This window comes from Oncorhynchus keta, chromosome 11 (assembly GCF_023373465.1).
Source record: "Oncorhynchus keta strain PuntledgeMale-10-30-2019 chromosome 11, Oket_V2, whole genome shotgun sequence".
Classification (NCBI taxonomy): domain Eukaryota; kingdom Metazoa; phylum Chordata; class Actinopteri; order Salmoniformes; family Salmonidae; genus Oncorhynchus; species Oncorhynchus keta.
Genome location: NC_068431.1, coordinates 46,160,735 through 46,171,425, shown reverse-complemented (window position 1 = coordinate 46,171,425; position 10,691 = coordinate 46,160,735). Strand labels below are relative to the sequence as shown.

Here is a 10,691-nt window from a genome sequence, read left to right as displayed (position 1 = left end):
AGACTGTAATAAATATCTTTCCGGGAGGCAGAAGGGCGGAGGGGTGTGTTTCATGATTAAAGACTCATGGTGTAATTCTAGGAACATACAGGAACTCAAGTCCTTTTGTTCACCTGACTTAGAATACCTCACAATCAAATGTGATCTCCCAAGATCCCAAGAGAATTATCCTCCGTCATTGCCACGGCCGTTGACATCACTCCTCAAGCCGATACCACGACGGCCCTCAAAAAACTTCACTGGACTTTATGCAAACTGGAAACCGCATATCCTGAGGCTGCATTAATTGTGGCTGGGATTTTAACCAAGCAAATTGGAGGACTAGGCTGCTGAAGTTCTATCAACATATTGACTGTACTACTCGCGCTGCTAAGTCTCTCCACCATTGCTATTCAAATTTCCGGAGTGCTTACAAGGCCCTCCCCCGCCCCCCTTTCGTCAAATCTGACCACGACTCCATCTTGCTCCTCCCTTCCTATAGGCAGAAACTCAAACAGGAAGTACCCGTGCTAAGGACTATTCAACGCTGGTCTGACCAATCGGAATCCACGCTTCAGGATTATTTTGATCACGTGGACTGGGATATGTTCAGGGAGCTTGCGAAAATAATCTAGATGCATACACGGATACGGTGACTGAGTTTGTAAGGAAGTAAATTGGAGATGTAGTTCCCACTGTGACTATGAAAACCTACCCTAACCACAGTAGCGCGAAACTGAAAGCGTGAACCACCTCATTTAACCATATCAAGGTGACTGGGAATATAGCAGAATATAAACAGTGTAGTTATTCACTCCGCAAGCTAACAAGCTAAACGTCATTATAGAGATAAACTGGAGTCGCAATTTAACGGCTCAGACACGAGACGTATGTGGCGTCGACTACAGACTCACTTAAAAAGATGAGAGAGGCCTGTAATTGTTGTACCTATGATGAAAATTACAGGCCTCACTCATCTTTTTATGTGGGAGAACTTGCACAATTGGTGGCTGACTAAATACTTTTTTGCCCCACTGTACATATGAGATGAGTAAGGCAAGATATGTAAACATTAAGTGACTAAAACACCGTAGAATAGCATAGAATACAGTATATACATATGAGATGACTAATGCCAGGTATGTGCAAACCTGGTGGCCAACTACAAGAAACGTCTGACCTCTGTGATTGCCAACAAGGGTTTTGCCACCAAGTACTAAGTCATGTTTTGCAGAGGGGTCAAATACTTATTTGCCTCATTAAAATGCAAATCAATTTAGAACATTTTTGACGTGTTTTTCTGGATTTATTTGTTGTTATTCTGTCTCTCACTGTTCAAATAAACCTACCATTAAAATTATAGACTGATAATTTCTTTGTCAGTGGGAAAAAATACAAAATCAGCAGGGGATCAAACACTTTTTCCCCTCAATGTATGGAAATAGTCTTATATGTACAGTTGAAGTCAGAGGTTTACATACACTTAGGATGGAGCCATTAAAACTTGTTTTTCAACCAAAACTATAGTTTTGGCAAGTCGGTTAGGACATCTACTTTGTGCATGACACAAGTCATTTTTCCAATAATTGTTTACAGACAGATTATTTCACTGTTTCACAATTCCAGTGGGTCAGAAGTTTAAATACACTAAGTTGACTGTGCCTTTAAACAGCTTGAAAATTCTAGAAAATTATGTCATGGTTTTAGAAGCTTCTGATAGGCCAATTGACATAATTTGAGTCAATTGGAGGTGTACCTGTGGATGTGTTTCAAGGCCCATCTTCAAACTCCGTGCCTCTTTGCTTGACATCATGGGAAAATAAAAAGAAATCAGCCAAGACCTCATAAAAAAAATAGTAAACCTCCACAAGTCTGGTTCATCCTTGGGAGCAATTTCCAAATGCCTAAAGGTACTGCGTTCATCTGTACAAAGAATAGTACGCAAGTATAAACACCATGGGACCACGCAGCCGTCATACCGCTCAGGAAGGAGACCTGTTCTGTCTACTAGAGATTAACTTACTTTAGTGTGAAAAGGGCAAATCAATCCCAGAACAACAGCAAAGGACCTTCGGAAGATGCTAGAGGAAACCGGTACAAAAGTATCTGTATCCACAGTAAAACGAGTCCTATATCGACATAACATGAAAGGCCGCTCAGCAAGGAAGAAGCCACTGCTCCAAAATCGACATTAAAAAAGCCAGACTACGGTTGCAACTGCACATGGGGACAAAGATTGTAATTTTGGAGAAATGTCCACTGGTCTGATGAAACAATAATAGAACTGTTTGGCCATACTGACCATGGTTATGTTTGTAGGAAAAAGGGGGACGCCTGCAAGTCGAAGGACACCATCCCAACCGTGAAGCACGAGGGTGGCAGCATCGTGTTGTGGGGGTGCTTTGCTGCAGGAGGGAATGGTGCACTTCACAAAATAGATGACATCATCAGGAAGGAACATTATGTGGATATATTGAAGTAACATCTCAAGACATCTGTCAAGAAGTTAAAGCTTGGTTGCGAATGGGTCTTCCAAATGAACAATGACCCAAAGCATACTTCCAAAGTTGTGGCAAAATGGCTGAAGGACAACAAAGTCAAGGTATTGGAGTGGACATCACAAAGCCCTGACCTCAATACCATAGAACATTTGTGGGCAGAACTGAAAATAATGTGTGCGAGCAAGGAGGCCTACAAACCTGAATCAGTTACACCAGCTCTGTCAGAAGGAATGGGCCAAAATTCACCCAACTTATTGTGGGAAGCTTGTGGAAGCCTACCCGTTAAAGTTAAACAATTTAAAGGCAATGCTACCAAATACTAATTGAGTGTATGTAAATGTTTGACCCACTGGGAATGTGATGAAAGAAATAAAAGATGAAATAAATAATTCTTAAAATAAAGTGGTGATCCTAACTGACCTAAAACAGGGATTTTTTTTACTTGGATTAAATGTCAGGAATTGTGAAAAACTGAGTTGAAATGTCTTTGGCTAAGGTGTATGTAAACTTCTGACTTCAACTGTATATAGTCTTATATGTATATAGTCTTAAATGTTGTGTAATTTGTTAGATATTACTTGTTAGATATTTCCTCACTGTCGGAGTGTGTTAGCCATCCGAGCTAAAAATCAAGGCATATTTTCACTAACACCAATGAAACCGAAATATGTGCAATGGTTAAGTCTCTCGGGTTTGATTGGTTGGATCAGAGAGGACCCTGCTGAGACTGTCCTCTCATTGGAACGCTGGAAGAAGTGCAACAGATTTTGCTTCCCCTTTGCAGTGCTTTAATGACATTTAGTTCTGCATTTTAAAAAGGTATAATGGAAAGGGGGATAGCTCGTCAGTTGTCCAACTGAACGCATTCAACTGAGATGTGTCTTCCGCATTTAACCCAACCCATCAGAATCAGTATAATTTGTAATGATCCGATAAATATAATTTATCAATGTGTTAAGTGATTCATATGTAATGTAAGGTTTAGTGTAGTATTTATATGTGCTTGTTTCAATTTCATGAAATAAAAATAGTTAAATGGGTAAAACAGTTCGTAGCGGTTGAAAAGGTAGTGTCAGGTTCCTGCCAGGTGGAGAGGCGGAAGATTTGAGTAAATTCCTTGCAGCCAGACGCTCGAGTTAAACCTGAGGTAATATCGAAGATTTTTTATAATTTTATAACTAACCCAAGATAGACCACAGCCTGTCGTTTCCAACGGGAACAAATGAGTCATAGTGGGCAGAACAATATATGAGTTTGGCAGAGCCAAGCAAGAGTTAGCGAGATCCTATTGGCCCGTTCTAGTTACATCCCGTTAGGGAACGACACCTTAAAACGTTGACAAAGGGAAAAGTCTACAAAACTCAGTGCACTCTGTTAATAACAGAATTCTCGTTTATGGAAAAGAAAATTGAGATCAAATATTTCATCGACGAGAACATGTGCAGAATATCGGCCATCTTCTTCCATATTCTCCCCCTGCCGGCCACTGGGCTTCTCTACTACCATATTTGGGAGTGAGTGGAAACGCCAAGCGGATGATTCACATTTATACATCCGGTGAATATCTGCCTCATTGTTTTATCTGTGGTAACATTTGTAAGCCAATTTTTATGACAGCCACACTGACTTTGCGGCAGCCAGCCAGTCTGTCCTCTGCTTACCACTCGAACAACGTTAAAGGGGCTCGTCTCAACATAGGCCAATGATTTCCAGCTCAGCATTCCTCAAAGGGACCCGTGCGGTCCAGTGCTTCAGACCGTTACACACCACACTCATTGCCAACATGCCTATCAAGGTAAGACATGCCGTCAGAAAAATGTTTCATCTAAAAATAACGCTCCTTCATGACCTTGACTGCAAACTCTGTTTTTTAAATATTTTAAACACGTGATTCTATTTATTCTCCATGATGCGAACATCCTCCATGCTCAAGCCGCATTATCTATAACGTTACTCGATGGCCATAATGCCCTGATGATGGATGGGTAAACCATCGACTGGTGCATTCAATCAGTGAGCACGGTTACATGCACACGCAAACGAACTATAATCTGACTAAAACGTTTGACATGCTTTGCAAGAATACAATTTTCCTTAATAATCATGTTTACATAACACATCTGAAATAAGGCTAAAGTTACCTGATGAGACGTTTTAATACATTCAGAAAATCGCCAAGCCAAATAAAAGATATACTACACAGTGACCATGTTATTTTTGCGAAGTCTATTTGACTTTGAGTTCGGACATATCGTTTTCACATACTTTATATAAAATGGATATACTTTCATAACTCACTTGAGCATAATACCCACCAGATGCATGCGTTTTGTTTTTACAGATGTCTCGCCCGAATTTAACCGTACTTGACGCACATGCGCTTCGCTTTTCAACTAGCTAGCAAAGCGGAAGAGTGCGGCCCAACTCGGCGGAAAATCTATTTCTCTTCAGCAGGTAGCGTTTTTTTTTCATTTCGCCCACCAAAGCAGGGAGTTTTTGTATGGAGGTCAATGCGTTTGAGTTTGGTTTAAAAAAACAAACATTTATTGCTTATTTGCTACATGAGATTTATTTGATGAAAGTCTATTCGATAATGTCTAAGTTAAGTGTACTTATATAAGTGGGACACGTGACATCTTGGCAACTTTGAGAAAAAAAACTTTATAGGAGTTGCCTCGATGGCTATGCATATTCATAATGAGGCAAGTATAGCATAGGATCTTCTCCATTGAATTACATGCGGTTGATGTCAACAACCCTCATCGAATATTCAAAAAATGATTACAGTAATGAGATGTATCCACCAATCCAAACAAGGGATAGGCGTGATGCTGTACAGTCTGCCATGCCGCTTTGTGGACAACTACTCCCATTAAGTGTCTTGTCAGTATATCTATAATCTTTGAAGCTAGCAAGTTGGAGTCTGTGTGTACTTCCGTTTGTGCCACGGTGAAGCCAACACATGACTTGTTGAAAATATTGAACACAAGCGGTACACAGAACGAGGCTTCATGCCTTATGTCCACCAGATGCATCGAACTCTGCGTTCCAGTGGAAGTCATTCATTGTCAATGGAGCAGTCCGCAAAGCTGCGTTGGGTGGGACCGCATGAGGCTGGGGTGTGTTCTGTGTACCTCATGTGTTCAATGTTTTCAACTCGTGCGTTGCTTTAATGTGTGGGGGTACAAACAGAAGTACAGACCCCAACTAGCTAGTTGAAAAGCGAAGCACATCCTCGTCAAGTATGGAAAATGCGGGCTTGAAATCCGGCAAAACAAAACGCATATGCATCTGGTAAGCCTCGTTCACATTACTACTAAGCGTTCCGTTGCACTGGATGTCATGCATTTCAATGATGACGTCCACAACGGAGTGTCAACACAACGCCCCTTTGCGGTTGAATGCGAGACGGATGATGTTGCATACTTTGAAATTGCTCAAATTTTGCATCTTCAGTCCAGCCAGAGTCCGTCGAAGAACCGGAAGTTACCAAAGTACAGAAGAAGATGAAAATATGTGGTTTTCGGTGATGGGTTTTATGGGATAGCTAGCAACTTGGAAACAATGACCCATTCCTATAAGTGAGTACTATTTTAATAGTAATGTTAAAATACACGTTGGCTGTTAAGCTAATTATATTATATAACTGTTGCCTCCCGTTTAAGTTTATTGTGATGGTAATGGCGTTTGTTTTTTTATTTATTTATTAGGTGGAGGTCGCTAGCTACAATGGTATCTTCAGCCTAGCTTTTAGCTAGCTAGCTGCTCTGCAGCACAAGCTAGCTTGATTTGCTATGAAATAAAAACAGTTGAGGAAAAGGTTACTAAACAAAACATGTTTTATTATCACCTGAAACAATATATTTATCATGTCTTGAATGAAAAGGTAATATTTGTCAATCTTCCAAAATAAATGCTTTCTCTGACGAGAGGCAGTTGCAGTGTGTTCAGTGTGGTGCATACGTTGGCTTTATCGAACGTATGCGTCAAACTGTATGCGTAGACGGCTTGACAGAAATGGTAGCAGACGGTGAATGTTGCATACATATCCAGATGCTGCATACTATTTTGCGCAGTGGCGGTCGGTGTGTTTGAAGTTTAAGACTCTGAAGATGATGTATGGACGTATTGAAATGTGTCACGGTGTAAACAGGGCATCAGCGGGTGGCTGGGACATGCGCACATCAAATCCCCCGCGGGAACTTAGATTAATAGTGTTTTCATTGTCCTAATAATTTGAAAGATTGCTCAAAAAAATGTTTTTATCGTTGTATGCTTACTTTGATTTAGACTTTACACCGATTTAGATAACTAATGACTAATGCCATACTCAGCCTTCAGTTTAATATTTTAACTATTAGTGTGAATGTAAACATACTCAGTCTACCTTTTTTTTTTTATAGGTGCAAGATTAGATAACTGGATGGGGCAGGTTTGGAAACCATTACCACATCATTTGTAGGGAATCAGATCTGATATATAAAGGCATATGGCACGAAATCAGCTTTTCTACTTACCACTTTAGACCCCTGTCCTTAGATTTTTCCCAACATGCCATTTGTATTTGTGGTAATATAGCTGAGTCAGTGGTAGACATACCAACACTGTGCATGACTGAGCCAGCTGCTGTTAGTGAGTGCCCCGGAGAGGACTCTGCTTTTGGCTCTACACATTCAGCAAAGTCACGATGCTCCAGTAGTAACTTTTCAAGGCCATTGTGGTGGCAAAATGTCCATAACCACTCCCTGCAGGTCGAATACATTATTCAAATGTTGCTATACAGGGTAAAGTTCCAAATTCAATATCTGTGACTAATGGAAAGGGGGTTGCAGAAACGAATTAGATTTTTAATTTTTAATGTATAACTTGATTGACCATCAACAGTGTTTGACTGAATGCTTCACACTCACTAGGTTGGAGAAAAACTTCCGGCAGTGGAGGTTCATGAGAATGAGCCAGGCAATAAGGTGTCAATGGACCAACTCTTCAAGGGGAAGAAGGGAGTTCTCTTTGCTGTGCCAGGAGCTTTCACGCCTGGGTGCTCCAAGGTAACCTCCTTTCAGATCATCCTCATTTCAATGAATTTACCTGGATGTGCATTCCTCTTTATTATTTTTTAAAGGTTTGTTCACTATGTACGTTCTGCATGCATCATCTGAAACCACTGTTTCACCGCAAGTCCTTTCTTGCTCTTATCCCTCAGACTCACCTTCCAGGGTTTGTGGAGCAGGCAGCAGCGCTGAAGAGCAAGGGTGTGCAGGAGGTCGCCTGCATCTCCATTAACGACGCATTCGTTATGGCTGCCTGGGGGAAGGAGCATGGAGCAGGTGGCAAGGTGCAGAATGCTGTTTGAAATTAACAAGCTGATACCTTGACCTTCAGCCTTCTGAATTGTCTGTTCTTGTAGTCTACATAGTGCATTATTCAGTCCTGGGCTGAATATCTTCTGTTATTCTGGTCTCCAGCACTCTACTTGGTACAGGAAATCTTAGTCATCTGGTTGCAAGTCTTGGTCCTAAGTAATCAATCTGCAGTTGCTACATACATTTTTAGACTTTTAATTGGATTATATGTACCCAGTGATTATTGAATATAAATTACAAATGATTCATGAGCTTATTTCTACTGTCCTATGCTATCAGAACCCCATATATAACCTCTTCTTACTCCATTGTTGATAAACAATGTAATTGTAAACACTCTAGGCTAAACTTAATTAAAACTATAATTTTGAGCTCATAGATAGCCTTGCATCCATAGCTGTCTAGGAATTTGAATGGTTACATTTCCCAAGCCCCGTCCCTCAGCAGTTTACCAAAAACAGTGGCGGGGTGTATGGCTTTGATGTTTTAATGTCAGATTGCCTCTTTAACATTAATTGGAAATATCTTCTTTCCCAGAGACCTTATTACAACAAGCCCAGAACTGGTTAAATTATAGTACCAGTCAAAAGTTTGGACACACCTACTCATTCAAGGGTTTTTATTTTGACTATTTTCTACATTGTAGAATAATAGAAGACATCACAACTATGAAATCATGTAGTAACTTTTTAAAAAGTTTAAACAAATCAAAATATTTTTTAGATTCTTCAAAGTAGACACCCTTTGCCTTGATGACAGCTTTGCACATGTGCTGAGCACTTGTTTTCTGCTTTTCCTTCACTATGCAGTCCAAACCATCTCAATTGGGTTGAGGTCAGGTGATTGTGGAGGCCAGGTTACCTGATGCAGCACTCATCACTCTCCTTGGTCAAATAGCCCTTACATGGCCTGGAGATGTGTTTTGGGTCATTGTCCTGTTGAAAACCAAATAATAGTCCCACTAAGCGCAAACTGGATGGGATGGTGTATCGCTGCAGAATGCTGTGGTAGCCATGCTGGTTAAGTGTGCCTTGAATTCTAAATCAATCACGACAGGGTCACCAGCAAAGCACCATCACACCACCGCCTCCATGCTTCACGGTGGGAACCACACATGCAGAGTAGGTGAACGGATTATCTCCGCATCTCACAAAGACACGGCGGTTGGAACCCAAAATCTCAAATTTGGACTCTTTACACCAAAGGACAGATTTCCACTGGTCTAATGTTCATTGCTCATGTTTCTTGGTTCAAGCAAGTCTTCTTATTGGTATACTTTAGTAGTGGTTTCTTTGCAGTAATTCACCCATGAAGGCCTGATTTCACACAGTCTCCTCTAAACAGTTGATGTGTCTGTTACTTGAACTCTGAAGCAATTATTTGGGCTGGTAACTTAATGAACTTATCTTCAGCAGCAGAGGTAACTCTGGGTCTTCCTTTCCTGTAGCGGTCCTCATGAGAGCCAGTTTCATAGTGCTAGACGGTTTTTGTGACTGCACTTGGAAGTTCTTCGAAATTGTCCGGATTGACTCGTTTCTTTGCTTAGTTGAAGTGTTGCCATTATATGGACTATCTTCCGTATACCACCCCTACCATGTCACAACAACTGATTGGCTCAAATGGACAAAATTCCACAAATTAACTTAAGGCAATTCCAGGTGACTACCTCATGAAGCTGGTTGAGAGAATGCCAAGCTGTCAAGGCAAATATTTTGATGTTTATCACAATGTAGAACATATTCCAGGTTCTTTTTTTTTTACTGAATAAGTGTGTCCAAACCTTTGACTGGTACTGTATATTGAGATCTTTCAGTCTAGGCATGTTCTTGAACATGTTGCATCTCGTGTTAGGCCGGGAATCAATCCAACTTTCAAAGGCAGTATTACGTTTGCGAAGATTGCATTCAAGGTAAAAGCTGCAGACGTCGGTTCAATTGGAAATGACCTTTTAATTCATTGCCATGAACGCTACGGCTTGGTTTCGGATTGACTCCCGGCCCTAATCTGCACAGGAGTGGATATTAAACATGTATGCAAGCATGAAATGAATATACTGTTTGTAGTTTAATCATACATACAGCTAGTGTACCCAATTTATACTTGCGTGTGTGGTGTCTACGGCCTGTCTTTTGCAGGTGCGAATGCTGGCTGATCCTACTGGCGCATTCACTAAGGTAAGATACGTCTTCAAAGCCTTGATTTTATTAGTGTACACTTTGTACACTGAATGTAACCCCCATTTTATTTACAGGCAGTGGACCTGTTGCTAGACAACGATCAGATTGTTGCTGTGCTTGGAAACAAGCGCTCCCAGAGGTGAGGTCTTTTCCCCTATATCAGTGTTAACTTGCTGCAACAGACTGTAGAGTGGGTCACAGTTAACACTTCTGTTTAGTCTCAACATTTGGATTTCACACTGCAAAAAGCATAATCAACCCCAATAAAGTAATTCATATTCCTTATGTCTCTCAGGTACGCTATGTTGGTGGAAGATGGCGTTGTGAAGAATATCAATGTGGAGCCTGATGGTACTGGTCTGACATGCAGCCTGGCCTCTAATATGCTCTCTGAGCTGGTGTAGGCCTGTTTGGACTAGCTCACTCCAACCAGACAGAAGTCTAACCTTAAGTTACAATGCACTGTCATACTACTTTACCTGACCCTTGCCACATGCCTGTGAAGATAGATGTGGTTTAATGGACAGACATTGTATGGTTCATAAACTGTGATTAAAGCAAAACATGTAGACTGCAAAGATGTTCAAGTTTTTTTCCACCTGCTTGGGGACTTTCTGGATGATGGCATGGCAGTCCAACTTGATGTTACTGGAGATTCACTAATTGCCAAA

The 10,691-nt window shown here is 40.9% G+C and overlaps 1 protein-coding gene across 3 annotated transcripts; it reads left to right on the top strand.

Annotated features, from left to right (window-relative positions):
- Positions 1-4,078: 4,078 nt before the first annotated feature.
- On the top strand, positions 4,079-10,598 carry LOC118390368 (peroxiredoxin-5, mitochondrial-like). 3 transcript variants are annotated; one of them, XM_035780856.2, is made up of 7 exons: positions 4,125-4,275; positions 6,884-6,912; positions 7,394-7,528; positions 7,684-7,815; positions 9,979-10,017; positions 10,095-10,159; positions 10,316-10,598. In XM_035780856.2, exons 2-7 carry the CDS (start codon positions 6,904-6,906, stop codon positions 10,422-10,424), a joined length of 489 nt encoding a protein of 162 aa, XP_035636749.1. In that variant the 5' UTR covers positions 4,125-4,275; positions 6,884-6,903; the 3' UTR covers positions 10,425-10,598. The 3 variants fall into 3 exon arrangements, with proteins under 3 accessions (XP_035636748.1, XP_035636749.1, XP_035636747.1); XM_035780854.1 differs by lacking the exon at positions 4,125-4,275 and adding an exon at positions 4,841-4,934; XM_035780855.2 differs by lacking the exon at positions 6,884-6,912 and having other exon boundaries at positions 4,079-4,275.
- The last annotated feature ends 93 nt before the right edge of the window (positions 10,599-10,691 follow it).

What these genes read in the sequence shown, in the direction of transcription:
- LOC118390368 (XM_035780854.1), top strand. Translation starts at nt 4,856, where the DNA reads ATGCGCTTCGCTTTTCAACTAGCTAGCAAAGCGGAAGAGTGCGGCCCA. An exon ending in TCACGCCTGGGTGCTCCAAG is followed by an intron (nt 7,529 to 7,683) that starts GTAACCTCCTTT and finishes CTTATCCCTCAG; the next exon opens with ACTCACCTTCCAGGGTTTGT. An exon ending in GGAAACAAGCGCTCCCAGAG is followed by an intron (nt 10,160 to 10,315) that starts GTGAGGTCTTTT and finishes TATGTCTCTCAG; the next exon opens with GTACGCTATGTTGGTGGAAG.